We start from the raw sequence: 15,114 nt of genomic DNA, 5'->3' as shown, positions 1-15,114 counted from the left end.
AACATAACGAAAGCGCCGCTGGCCCTGACACTGGCCTGTAATTATCTTTGGTGTCTTCAACTTTGTCGGTCAACAGCCTTTAACAGTCAAGAAATATTGGTACAAAAATATTTAGTAAAAAGTCATTTGTCTTGAGAACCATGAAGACAGAAAAGACAATGTTTTCCCTAGGTGTAGTTAACTATAAACAAGGAAAACAAGGACCATTGGACACACAAGGAAAAACATATATTAAAGGGCATACATTTTATATTTAAAATAAAGTGGGGGAACTGGTGGCTCTGTTGTCCAGGGTGCTGCAATTTGCTTGTTGTGCCCCCTCGACATGCCAGCCAGAAACCTATGATCTTCTTTTTTAATCCCAGTTTGCCCCGATTATGTTTCTAGGTTTGTCAGCACCATACCTGTGCTGATTGGTTTAAGCAACGTGGTAAATGTCTAAGACCTGCATCATTCCGGGCTTTCCTCTCATATCAATGCTAACACTCCGTGATGTAACTGGAATACTGTTTAAAATGGTGTTAAACCCAACTCACAGGCTCATTCTGAACTGTTCCCATGACAAATCAAGAAATGTCCAACAAATCAAAGTTATGGTTGACATGGTTAATTTGAATTGTATTTCCCCTGTCATATGATGTGAGCTTCTGCATTATAGGTACATGTAACTGGAAAAATCAATTTGGACATCCCTTGAACGTTAATAACTTGATAACTGATTGTGAGGTTAATTTCCAAGTCATAAAACAGAAGTATTTCATAGATGTTTTGGGTGGTAGGCTACCTTAGTAATTAATGACCCATCTCTTGCTGCTGACCTGGCTTCAGTTTCCCTCTCGTTGATTATGCGTGATTGCCAAGCTTGGTGTCCCACAAGGAGGGTGTTATTCAAGGCTGGATTCTTGTCTTTGTTAAGGTTGTGCTTCTGTCTATTCTGTGAACTAAATGTTGACTTCAAAATCAGTTAAGATTAAGAGTGTTTCCAAAGGATTCCAATTTCCTTCTCTAAGCTCTGCATGCATGGTGCTGTTGGAATGATGATTCATAATTTTTATATGTAAATGTTTCTGTGAATCCTCCACAATGTGAAAGGATCCCCTTTGATTGGCCAACCAAATGTAAACAGCATCCTTTGGCTTTTCTCCTCATCAAAAATATTCTAAAAACAACATCTCACCATTCTTTTATCCTTTTCAGATGATGGTAAACCTTATAAATCTAGACTTCACAAACCACGATCAGGGCTGCAGTCTAGATGGGTATTTAATCCGGAACTTCGGACCTGAGTACCATGTACCTCTACTACTCTCCAAACATCGGAATATTGTCAGTGTTATGCATTATTATCAAGGCTCCACCGACCAGTTCCGCAGGTATCAAGACCTTCTTGTTCCCTCCAACCTGGATGTCCCACTGGAAATGGCAACACGGACCTCTTTCCTAGTTTTAGAAAGCTACCCCCAGACCCTCCTGTCTTTCATGGTGAACCAGCGGACCATATGTCCAGAGCCGTGCTACGGTTTGCCCAACGTTTTCCTCCTCCTCCTGCTGTACCAGATGCTGTCTGTGATTGACTTCCTGCAGTGCAACCATATCGTGCACAGAGACATCAAAGGAGACAATGTGTTCTTAGACAAGTGTTTGCGGCCTGTGCTCGCTGATTTTGGATTTGCACGGTCTTTGTATACAGCGCAGGGCCTGAAGCAGGTGTTTGTGGACAAGACCCAAGCTTGTGCTGGAAACTCAAATGCCTGGGCTCCTGAACTGACACGCTTTCATCACAATGGACCAGAATCCTTGCCTCATCTGGTAAGTCAGGAAAACATTTAACAATCTATTAATCTAATTTGGTAAACATTGAAAGTGTATGCCCTAATCTAATTGGTAACAAAGACACTTGTTGATAAATAACATTTTTTCATTTCGGGTCCCAAGATGGAAAAACATGGCATTTGGTGTCATGCAGGGGTCCGGAAACCGTCATATGCGCCGGACATGTCCGATTGGGAATCTCAAATGTCCGGTTTAAAATATTGCTTACCTGACATTTAATTTTTTTCTGTCCGGACATTTTAAAAAGTATTGTCCGGACATTCTTAAATTTTGACCGGACATGATCAACAGTTAGGACTGAGCAATTTCTGTCTGCAGTTGTAACACAATGAAGATTATCTACACTGACAAGCTTTGTTTGTTTTGATTGCTGTAAATACATCGTACCTAGAACATGTAGAATGATAGTCCAATCGGTCAATCACTGTAATAGGCAATAAACTGAGTTGACACTGATTAATCGAGGATTTATTACTGAGAACATCTTGTTAATTTGAGTAAAATGTGTTTACAACTGTACATAAATACCTTGCATCATCGATGTACCTCATTATCCTCACAATGCTACGATACGTAACCTCAGACAAGAAGCGAAAGCGTGACGACAGCCAGTCGACCGATGCAGATCAGTCGAGCGGATCTGCCAAACCCTCAAAGTCTGAATGATCATTTTGTAAGTCGTGGCTAACGACTTTCACTTGGTTGACATACAATGAGGATTTGCAGATTTTATTGTTTTCAGTAGCTAATCGTATATTGAATCTTGATTGACCGCCATTTTGCTTTCTGTGACGATCGATATCAAATTTTTTATGGTCAATAATTACGTACAGATGAAAAAGTATTCAAATAACTATTGCTATCAACGATAGTTTAGGCTTTTGGATTATATTATCTGTCTTGTTTTTAAATAATCTTTAGTTTTAAAAAAAAACTTTTCCCGTGAGGTCACGTGATAACCAAATATGGGATAATAATCTCGATCCAAATGTTACGACGCGTACACTTGAGCAGACTCATGAATATTAATTAGACCGTTCACAACGTTGACAGATCGTTATTATAACAGAAACAAACGTATGTTTTCCATGTATATCTAAAATGATATTATTTGTTATTAATTGTCCGGTGAATTTTAAACAATTTAAATTGATACAATTCATAATTCATCATATTATGAATACGTAACAACTTGTAATTTGTGTGTAAAAAGTCGTACTAAAACACGCTGTTTGAAGGGGGCGTGGCATAAATGAAAATGTCCGATTGGGATTTTAAATTTTCCGGACCCCTGGTGTCATGACATGAATAGAATATTTATTATATATTGAGTCTTCATATTTACAAGACCAACTTCAGATAGCTTGTCACACTAAAACCACAATAAAACTCACACGTTCACTCCATTATAGATACCAACACTCCCTACTGTGAAATAATGTAGTCATCTAGATTCTGAGATGTCATTCTTTGCATAATTCAGGAAGTGCCCATGTAAGAAACTCAATATTGTTCCTGCATCAGTGAACACTGACATGATGTCTTACAAGACAGGGCAGTGACATGCTTGAGCCTGCCTGCTTCAGTGAACATTGACATGATGTCTTACAAGACAGGGCAGTGACATGCTTGAGCCTGCCTGCTTCAGTGAACATTGACATGATGTCTTACAAGACAGGGCAGTGACATGCTTGAGCCTGCCCGCTTCAGTGAACATTGACATGATGTCTTACAAGACAGGGCAGTGACATGCTGGTCAAGACCCTGCCTGCTTTAGTGAACATTGACATGATGTCTTACAAGACAGGGCAGTGACATGCTGGTCAAGACCCTGCCTGCTTCAGTGAACATTGACATGATGTCTTACAAGACAGGGCAGTGACATGCTGGTCAAGACCCTGCCTGCTTCAGTGAACATTGACATGATGTCTTACAAGACAGGGCAGTGACATGCTGGTCAAGACCCTGTCTGCTTTAGTGAACATTGACATGATGTCTTACAAGACAGGGCAGTGACATGCTTGACCCTGCCTGCTTCAGTGAACATTGACATGATGTCTTACAAGACAGGGCAGTGACATGCTTGACCCTGCCTGCTTCAGTGAACACTGACATGATGTCTTACAAGACAGGGCAGTGACATGCTGGTCAAGACCCTGCCTGCTTCAGTGAACACTGACATGATGTCTTACAATACAGGGTAAATTTTTATTAAATATGTTGATGTACAAAAGAGGACGTAGATTGGCTCAAATTATCCATTATCTGTGTCCTCAAAATGGACCATGTTCTCTTTATGTTAGCTGAATGCGTTTTACTTTCCTTGTGTACATTTCCATTGGGAAAGAAAAGTAACCAAAAAGAAGTATAGTTTTTTTTAAATCTGAAACTCAATGTAAGCCTGCACATTTTACCCAGTGTGTTATTTTGAGACATTGCTTAAGGGGGTCAGCAGTATGTGTAGGAGGAAGAATATTACATTTCATTTCATTTCATGAAATAAACAGCTGTAATGACTCATTTCGCTGAAGTCTCAGCGCTAAATGTCAGTTGTTTGACTGTGCCTCGGCAGCTGAAGCTCATCCTAGACGAGGCTTGTGAATATCGAATAAATAGATTTTCTTATATCTTTTACTTAATATGGATTGAAATGCATCAAATACAGATCCATGGTGTTATAAACTGAATTTTGAAAGTTTAACTTTTTCTACCGTATAGGTTTTTGTGAATAAAAGTTCTGTTCAGTATTTCTGGTGTAGTGATTGTGCAACAAACTCTTAATCTCATAATTTTCAATATCATCAACCTTTTTTCTATTCCAGTTTAATTAAGTAGGGCATATAGGTATGAGTTTGATGTATGCAGTGTTTTACATCTCCATGTCAGAGGGTAAACTATTCCCATGATTCAGGGACTTATTGACATGTTCTCAGAGGCAGATATTTGGTAAGAGGCCCATGCGTCCCAAAATTGGAATACTTTGCTCATTCTGGCTTGGATGTTAGCTTTAAAGTTATTAATAATGTCCTTTTTAAACTAGGTTTTGCATTATTGTAATCAAACTATAAAGTACCTTTGGATTCTAAAGAATAAATGCCTTCTAAAAATCCCCCAAAGAATGCTACATTCCTAAATTGTCTGCATTCCCATATGAATGCTACATTCCCAAATTTCCTGCATTTCCAAGTTAATGAAAGCCATTGGTAAGTCTCTGCTTTTTTAGAAATTCAACAAACTCACTCCTATGGTATAATTCTGTGAGTGCTGACCCTTGTACTGTTTCAGACCTCCCTGCAAGAAGTATACGCCAAAACGGATGGTTTTGCTGTGAGTCGCATGTTCTACAGCTTGCTGCGCCCTCTGGGGGACAGAGACGACTTCCCACAGTCCTCAGTGAACAAGCCCCACTATTTTGACTCTGCTATCCCTGACTTGCCTGTGGGCTTTTCCCAAGGCCTGTGTGATGTACTCAAACAGTTGGTGCTGGACGACCCACAACACAGGCCCACAGCCAGGAAGTCCATGATCAGGTAGGATCCTAGCTTGACATGCAGTATCAATATCACCATCAGATGAGATGAGAAGCAATGTCAAGAGGGTCACTGTCAGATAAGATGAGAAGAATTCAAGAGGGTCACCATCAGATAAGATGAGAAAAATGGCAAGAGGGTCACCGTCAGAAAATATTAGAAGCAATGGCAAGAGGGTCACCGTCAGATAAGATTAGAAGCAATGGCAAGAGGGTCACAGTCAGATAAGATTAGAAGCAATGGCAAGAGGGTCACCGTCATATAAGATTTGAAGCAATGGCAAGAGGGTCACCTTCAGATAAGATTAGAAGCAATGGCAAGAGGGTCACCGTCAGATAAGATTAGAAGCAATGGCAAGAGGGTCACCGTCAGATAAGATGAGAAGCAATGGCAAGAGGGTCACAGTCAGATAAGATTAGAAGCAATGGCAAGAAGGTCCCCGTCAGATAAGATGAGAAGCAATGGCAAGAGGGTCACTTTCAGATAAGATTAGATGCAATGTCAAGAGGGTCACCATCAGATAAGATGAGAAAAATGGCAAGAGGGTCCCCGTCAGATAAGATTAGAAGCAATGGCAAGAGGGTCACCGTCAGATAAGATTAGAAGCAATGTCAAGAGGGTCACCATAAGATAAGATGAGAAAAATGGCAAGAAGGTCACCATGAGATAATATTAGAAGCAATGGCAAGAGGGTCACTTTCAGATAAGATTAGAAGCAATGGCAAGAGGGTCCCCGTCAGATAAGATTAGAAGCAGTGGCAAGAGGGTCACCGTCAGATAAGATTAGAAGCAATGGTAAGAGGGTCCCCGTCAGATAAGATTAGAAGCAGTGGCAAGAGGGTCACCGTCAGATAAGATTAGAAGCAATGGTAAGAGGGTCCCCGTCAGATAAGATTAGATGCAATGTCAAGAGGGTCCCCGTCAGATAAGATTAGATGCAATGTCAAGAGGGTCCCCGTCAGATAAGATGAGAAGCAGTGGCAAGAGGGTCACTTTCAGATAAGATTAGAAGCAGTGGCAAGAGGGTCCCCGTCAGATAAGATGAGAAGCAATGGCAAGAGGGTCCCCGTCAGATAAGATTAGAAGCAGTGGCAAGAGGGTCACTTTCAGATAAGATTAGAAGCAATGTCAAGAGGGTCCCCGTCAGATAAGATGAGAAGCAATGGCAAGAGGTTCCCCGTCAGATAAGATGAAAGGCAATGGCAAGAGGGTCACCGTCAGATAAGATGAGAAGCAATGGCAAGAGGGTCCCTGTCAGATAAGATTAGAAGCAGTGGCAAGAGGGTCACCGTCAGACAAGATGAAAAGCAATGGCAAGAGAGTCACCATCAGATGAGATGAGATCATTGTCATGAGAGTCACCATCAGATAAGATGAGAAGCAATGTCATGAGAGTCACCATCAGATAAGATGAGAAGCACTATCAAAAAGGCCATGATTATATAACATAGGATGCATTATGAAAAGAGGCTATGAACAGATACAAAGATCTTTAATGGTAAACATTCATATGAATAAAAGTTCTTTGTAAAGGTTGTTGTTAATTCCTGTCTGCAGAGTTAAACCATGTGAGATGAGAGTCCCCGCTGTGTACATGGCTTTCTCTACATGTTGCAGGGTGGGTGTGATGCTGTTTGCCCCAGCACCTGGGGAGGTGGAGTCCCTGTGTGATGTCTCACCCTATCTGGAAGCGCGGGCTCTCAAACTCCTGGCAGTCAACAGGTCAGTCATGAACAGATCCACCAATGAAGGGACACAGTGAAATAAGGGCCCTTTTGGCCTCGCAGTATCTGCATATTTTACAGATGTTTAGAAGTCATTGTGAAAATTGTCATTGAAAGTTTTAGTCATAGTAGACTTAGTTCATGTCACCACATGCATGTTGTTATGTGGTACTAAGTTTACAGATAGCCCAAATGTGTGCAAAAGGGTGGTTTTCAGGGTTTTTTAAAACAATTATTTGAATAGGAGCAATTATTTGATCTAAGCTGCATTTTGATTAAACTTTAATAAAGAAAGTGCAAACATATGGTAAAATATTCACCCTTTTCTCTCATTTTAGCCTTGTACATGTACTTGGAACATGTCAGAAGTCAACCTTTGGAATATTTCAGAAACCTTTCATGCCAGTATTTTACTGTTTTCGGTGATTTTCAAATTTGACATTTCCAGTTGGCCGAAAAAGTGGCTCATTCTACTTTGTCCCTGCTTGTATAGATTGAAAGTGAGCTGACAATACTTCCCAACTTAGCACACAAAAACAGTTTTATCAGTAAACTTTGTTGAAATGTTTTACTTTATTTTCTATACGGTTCAAGGGCAAGTTAAGAACATTTATATGAATACTAAACCATTCCAAGAGTGCTGGTGAGTTGCGTTGTTTGGTGTATTTTCAGGTGTGGCAATGAGCAGGAGAGAGTCATGAATGTAGAAGAAAGTATAGCATTCTTGTCACCCGAGGTTGAAGCAAGTCTTCTTGTCAATGTCACAGCTCAAGAATTTTGGGAAGAATTTGTGGATTTGAAGGACAAGAATCTCCTCACATTGCGAAATGCTGTTTGAAGAAGAGAATGCTTGTTTTTCTTAGTAAAAAAATCTATAACTAAACCTTATAACATGTCATCAGGCTTTTTTTGTTCATTAATTTGTTTTATTTTATATACGTAAATTGAACTTAGTGACAATTATTTGTGCCATATTTATTTGTAAAATGTGTACAACATAAAAACAGGTTTACCTTAGAAACATAGATGAAATGACTTTACAATTAATGGCTGTGCTTATATGTGTGATGCCAAACTCGTGTGTATGTGTGTGTACGTGTGTGTATGTGTGTGTAGTAGCTCTATTCTTTGTTACTGTGATTTTAACGACCGTGCTTCACAGGTAAGGTCGATACTGACTGAGTTGCATGTGAGATGGAAGGATATTTTGGTTGGGGTGTTTGGGGAGTTTTGTATCAGGTTTTACTAAAAAATATGAATTCTTGATATTCTGAAAAATATGTGTTGTGAAAAATGTTTATTTGTTGAACTCCTACAAAGATTTGTTTGTTTTGAAGCAGTGACCAACCAAGTTTCATCTCTCACAAATAACCCAGGCCTCCCTACAAAGAATGTTTAATGATCTTCCCCGAAGCTAAGTTATTCAACAAACACAAAATACATGCTTTATATAAGAAATAGTGTCCAGGAAGAGAGTGTGTGTGGTGGGGTGCTGATGATAATAAGAGAGTTTGAAAAGTCTATGAAATCCATTGACTGTGCTTGTACTGGTAAGTACACAATTAAGTATTCACACATTGGTCAAATGATGAAAAGTGCTACCATAGATATATGACAACTAACTGTTTAATTGGTTTTCTCTCATTTGGAGCTTGACGGAATGGTGTCAAATGGTATCATTACAATAATTCATGAATCTAAGCATTGGAGGGTTGTCTTTGAACGTTCTTGAACTTCATCATCCGTCCGTATGAACATGAATACAGCTACTGACAGAGTGATACTCATTAAACAGGTCTAAACACTAAACTACTGTCAGAAATGCTCGAAAAATCCTTTTTACCTGTTTACAGGAAACAAATCTGAATGCAAACAGCAAGTGCAGATTTATTCTAAGTCCAATGAAGGAAGTCTGAAAAAGACTGGAATTAGTCGCATTTGACAGTTATCATCATAATAATGTAGTCAGTGCACGGGCCGGTGTGATGTCATTACCTCGGGAGTTAGGCAATTACCTAGGCTGTTTCATACATTATAACAACAGGAATATTTTCTAAGTTTAGCATAATTTTACCTTTTAAGGCTAATCACAGTGTCAGTTAGAAGAGTTGGATGGTTGGTTGGTTTGTTTAACGCCGCACTCAGCAATATTGCAGCTATATGACGGCGGTCTGTAAATAATCGAGTCTGGACCAGACAATCCAGTGATTAATATCATGAGCATCGATCCATGCAAGTGGGATCGATGACATGCATCAACCAAGTCAACGAGCCTGACCACCCGATCCCGTTAGTCGCCTTTTACGACAAGCATAGTCGGCCTTTTATGGCAAGCATGGGTTGCTTAAGATCTATTCTACCCCGGATCTTCACCGGTCCAGTTAGAAGAGTCTAGATATAGGTAGATTTGCATTATTTGATGTATGCTATTTTCATAGACCTATGATTTGTATAAATGAAGCCAGAAAAGCTGGTTGCTAGCATCTCCAACACTGAGGACAAGTTGAAGAGTGTAACCACCTTGTTGACACAAGAACCATGGTCTGACTTAAAGGGGAAGTGTACACGCAAAAATCACTTTCTTTCTTTTTCTAAACAAAACGCAATTTTAGAATTAGTTAGTATCTGTGTTTGAAAATATACACTCATTTTTTTTCACAGTGAAAGTAGGAAGCTCACAATAGTGTGAAAGTGATATGCCGTTATGAGGCCTTCGTTTTACGAGCGAAATAGGCCTGAGTTATCCCCCTTAGATTATGACGTAATTGGTGCCAATTCAACTGGGTCCCTGTCTATTCTCAACGCAAAAGATATCAAGGACCAGTTTGCGGTAAAACAACATGGTCTACGACACACTGCGGCGCAGTGGTGACTCAGCATAACACAATTCTGGCTGGCATCTGAGATGCTAGAATCACAAAACTGTACCTACACCACGTGAAGCGGCTCTAACAAAGCATGATGACGTCATAATGTTTATCAATTGGCACCAATGACGTCATATTGCAAGGGACATAAGCCATGGTGTTTTTGTTATGGAAATAGAACACTTGGTAAATGTGAAAAATATATATCGTTTTAGTGCAAAAAATATGTTAATTAAATATGATGTTTTTATATTTTTGTCTATGACACTTCTATGTTAACACTTTTAATGTGGAAAAAGTACAAGAAAAAAAGGTTCATTTCCGTGTGAACTTGCCCTTTAAGTAGGTAGCTTAGCCAGGTAGAACAAGAGACTACAATATACACACATTTTGTTGTATTTACATGAACATCACATCTATAAGTAGCTGTCAAATATACACACGACCTGCCAGGGACCGAGATGTTCCTCGGAAGGCAAGAACAAGTCTGGGTAAGCTGACCAGCAACAACATGACTAGGTTGTGTGGACCACCTATATAGGAGATTACCATGTAGAGTGCTGCCAAGGGTGCTGCCTGGATTTATGGAATGCAGAGGTAGTCATGTGGTGCAGACAATGATATTGTAGGGTAATGTTTGTAGTTGGATTATTGGGATTAAGGCTAGTTAACATTGATACTTCGACATCCCAATTTGAGTCATAGCTTACATGGCATATAGACTGAATATTTTTGTCAATAGAGATAATTTTTTTAATGTTTTGGTTTATGTAACTAAGTGGTTTTTTAAAACATTTTGGTCATTACTGTATGTATTAATGCCACACATTTTTAATGTTATGTTTCATGGTTGTATCCCAGCTTTGCCACACACGGTTGGTGGAAATAAAGATAAATGTCCATTATTATTTATTTATATGAAAATTATTCTGCTGCTGATTTGAATGTGGCCTCTTGCATTACAGATAGGGATGTATACATGGAGTTTATACATGACATTTTGTATGATATTAGACCATCTATATGAATAATAAAATATCCTAAGTTATGTTTTATGAATAACTACCTTGAAAGGTATTTTAACACATATAATATACTACTCCATGCTTGATAGGGGTAATCAAATATGTCATTCTATAGACATACACACTTGACATATAAGGAGAATCAGACTCTCTATCACACCTGGAGTAGTGGTTCACCAGGCATCACTGCAAATACCTATGATACAAGTGTATCCATGGGGTGTACTAACATACTGTGTTCAGGCTTTGGTTCTGGATGAAGATACAAATGTCATAACTTGTCATATTTTGATGTAAATAAATTGTTTACTAACTTTTGTTTAGTGTTGTTTTAAAAGGAATTCAGTGGATATCTCGGTGAGAGAGAGGTTCTGTTCTTGATATCCCAGTGAGAGTGAGGTTCTGTTCTTTGATATCCCAGTGAGAGTGGGGTTCTGTTCTGGATATGCCGGTGAAAGTGGGGTTCTGTTCTAGATATCCCAGTGTGAGTGGGGTTCTATTCTTGATATCCCAGTGAGAGTGGGGTTCTATTCTTGATATCCCAGTGTGAGTGGGGTTCTATTCTTGATATCCCAGTGAGAGTGGGGTTCTATTCTTGATATCCCAGTGTGATTGGGGTTCTATTCTTCATATCCCAGTGTGAGTGGGGTTCTATTCTGGATATCCCATTGTGAGTGGGGTTCTATTCTTCATATCCCAGTGTGAGTGGGGTTCTATTCTTCATATCCCAGTGTGAGTGGGGTTCTATTCTTGATATCCCAGTGTGAGTGAGGTTCTATTCTTCATATCCCAGTGAGAGTGGGGTTCTGTTCTGGATATCCCAGTGAGGGTTGGGTTCTGTTCTGGATATCCCAGTGTGAGTGGGGTTCTGTTCTAGATATCCCTGTGTGAGTGGGGTTCTATTCTTCATATCCCAGTGTGAGTGGGGTTCTATTCTTCATATCCCAGTGTGAGTGGGGTTCTGTTCTGGATATCCCAGTGAGAGTGAGGATCTGTTCTGGATATCCCAGTGAGGATAGGGTTCTGTTTTGGATATCCCAGTGAGAGTGGGGTTCTGTTCTAGGTATCCAAGTGAAAGTGGGGTTCTGTTCTGGATATCCCAGTGAAAGTGGGGTTCTGTTCTGGTTATCCAGTGAAAATGGGGTTCTGTTCTGGATATCCCAGTGAGGATACGATTCTCTTTTGGATATTCCAGTGAGAGAGTGGTTTTGTTCTAGATATCCCAAATTCTGGCGCGATGGAAAATTGCAGTGCTTTAGACGACTGGGCCACCCGTACTCCATAAAAGAATTTGAAATTTTAAACAAAAAGGATATCCTCAAACATATGAAATACATTTAAAAAATTGTTATAAGCAGCACTTTATTAACACTTCATATTTAACATATGCATCATGTCGCATCATCCAAGTTTAAAGATAAAACACCTGATACATATTGATTATATCAAAATATAGAAGCAAAGTCTCGAGGATATATGCTTTCGGAAGTTTACGCCTGAAATCCATGTAATCTGAAGTATCTGTTTACATGTTTGTGCAGAGGTTTTAGAATTTAAAAATACTTATGTTTTGAGTATGACTTGTTTGCCCATCGACTTACAACAAATAGTAAGGTCTCCAGGATTTAGAATGAACACTACAGCATTTCTTTTTTTTCCGCTTGGATAGTCTTACTTTCTGTTTAGCTGGTCGGTCAAAGTCGCGAAAGGTCGTTCTGACGTGACCCGTCATTGGATGTCCTCAGATGTTCGTTTAGCGCGCGACAGCGAGAACTGAGATCTGCTTGTAGTGATCACAACAAGTCTTGGGTCCTGTTTTCTTCCCAGTTCAATGATGACAGACCAAGTTTCTCAAAATCCTTCAACCCAAAAGTCTCCATACATAACTGTTTTTACGACGACAAATGAGGGCTCAAACCAGCCTCTTCAGGCCGAACATAACGGATAATGTCAAGGATGTGCGTGAGGTCTTAACGTTACAGAACGATGATGTCACATTCTTGTAAGAAAAGCATCTTTCTCGAGCTATACGGCACTAGTTTCAAACTGGTGAGACTACGTTTAGATTTAGTTGGACAAATGTTTCGATTGCAAATTTGAAAAATAAACAAAAACACATTTTGGAATGTCTAATAAATGGCAGAGATTGTACAGCAACACTTCCCATGTGGCTATACAAAGTCTCTTCCGTTCAGATGTTTATCCAATTGAAGCGACAGCCCGGAACTGTCGTACGGAATGCACCGCGTTAACCTTTTCAGGGTTGCATGATCAGAAAACACATTCCTACTGTTACTTTCCTGATCTGAAAGGTCGTTCTGACGTGACCAGTAATAGGGTGTCCTCGGATCTTTGTTTAGCAGTAGCGAGAACTAAGATCTGATTTTGATGAGATTGTTTTATGAAAAGATTGGCTGAGTTAAAGTTTAACCTTTCTACATAGCTATTAGCGCGAGGCTTGTATGGACGTGTGTGCTTTGGTTTACATTCGACACTTGCACATGAAGTGAGTGGGCTTTGACCTGACGTTTTGTTTTATTTCAAATGAACAAATGACATAAACTAATATTTTTGAGGAACCGAAACCATTGACTGCATGTCGGCGTGGCGTGACAGGGGCCTGGTGTTCGGCGGTAGGCCACAAACACAAGCTTTTGTATGCACATTATGTTATTCGGCGGGTCTACCGGTAACGTGGACATGCTTACCCTCTTCGTTTACACGTCGCTCATTTTCAGCGATCCATTCATGGAATTGTATACACTGTTTGGTCTTTTAAACCCAATCGAATCTGTTTTGGCAGATATTATCATCGAGACTGATTATTCTCTGGCCTTGACTTTTCATATTTCCTCACCTTAAAGAACATCAAGACGACACATCAGTTATACGACTCGTGTCTTGCTCGTGCAGCCATCAGGAACAGACTGCCAAGTAGTTTCTAGATTACAAAACTGCTGTGTGTTGATTATGTGTACCATTATACTACAACTTCTATAGTGCCACTTACAGATGTTATACCAGTATGAATATACCTGGGGTTACTGTAGCATTTGTAGGTATACAGCTCCACCTTCTGATTGGACAGGGTAGACATACGTAGGTTTCTATAACAGCATACTATTTATACATATATTCTAAATGACAATGCCGGGTTCGTCTCCGTGTTGTCATGTTTGGATTTCCTTATGTGTTTCACAACATCAAATTGGAGGCTTACACTTAATGGTCCGTATATAGCTGATAAAGTGTTTTATCCATTTTCCAAATTTGCCGCATTGGTGACAAACACTATGTCCAATGCAATTCCTTATTTTGCTTTGTACCATATGTTCCCTTGTATTTAGCAGGTTAACAATTGACTTGCCCAGGTGTGTGTTTATGACGGTGCAATCTTTGGGGTAGGATACTCTGTATTTGTACTTATAGTGTATTTTGTGACAACAAGATATGATTTTAGTGTGAGGTGAATGCAAATAAATCCTGTCATATTTGTGGTATTAGGTGGTTACTGTGTTGCAATATGTTTACACTTACTGTAATGTGTGTCGGCATTCTGTCCAATGTATAACATTCATATTGATTTATTAGGTGTTTTGTCACTATGTGGAGGTTAGTCGTGATGTACAGGGTCAGAAGGGCCATCAACCCCTACTTCTTAGGGGTTTGGGGATTATCGATAATGTGACTTCTCTTAAAGGAAACATTATTCAATAAATAGTCTTTCAGAACATGTCTGGTAAGATGCAGTTCATCAAGGCCAATACAGACATTTTATCATTGATAAAGAGGGATGAGAGGTTTGGTACTTGGACTAAAGGTTACCTCCTCACGGGAATCAATACTGTACTCCAATGATGACATCTTTTACATTGAAATCCACGCTGGGTGCTATGAGAATTGATCCACACCAGAAGCTATGACTGATGATGCACGCCGGATGTTGTGAGCAATGATCCATGTTAGATGCTATGAGCAATGATCCATGTTGGATGCTATGAGCATGATCCACGCCAGATGTTGTCAGCAATGATCCATGTTGGATGCTATGACTGATGATCCACGCCGGATGTTGTGAGCAATGATCCATGTTGGATGCCATGAGCAATGATCCATGTTGGATGCTATGAGCAAT

At 39.7% G+C, this 15,114-nt stretch overlaps 1 protein-coding gene across 3 annotated transcripts in view; it reads left to right on the top strand.

Moving 5' to 3' along the window:
- LOC139473353 (uncharacterized) overlaps nucleotides 1–9,633 on the top strand; it is a 55,490-nt gene extending 45,857 nt beyond the window's left edge. For all 3 annotated transcript variants that reach the window (XM_071255887.1, XM_071255885.1, XM_071255886.1), the window contains 4 exons: nucleotides 1,198–1,809; nucleotides 5,119–5,363; nucleotides 6,981–7,085; nucleotides 7,760–9,633. In XM_071255887.1, coding sequence (XP_071111988.1) covers nucleotides 1,198–1,809; nucleotides 5,119–5,363; nucleotides 6,981–7,085; nucleotides 7,760–7,925 — 1,128 coding nt within the window. In that variant the 3' untranslated portion in view covers nucleotides 7,926–9,633. The remainder of the gene's footprint in view (nucleotides 1–1,197; nucleotides 1,810–5,118; nucleotides 5,364–6,980; nucleotides 7,086–7,759) is intronic.
- Nucleotides 9,634–15,114: the final 5,481 nt, after the last annotated feature.

Source organism: Haliotis cracherodii, unplaced genomic scaffold (genome assembly GCF_022045235.1).
Source record: "Haliotis cracherodii isolate W230 unplaced genomic scaffold, xgHalCrac1.p SCAF_28, whole genome shotgun sequence".
Classification (NCBI taxonomy): Eukaryota; Metazoa; Mollusca; class Gastropoda; order Lepetellida; family Haliotidae; genus Haliotis; species Haliotis cracherodii.
Note: the sequence above shows the minus strand (reverse complement) of the source record. Positions and strands in the feature narration are given on the sequence as shown.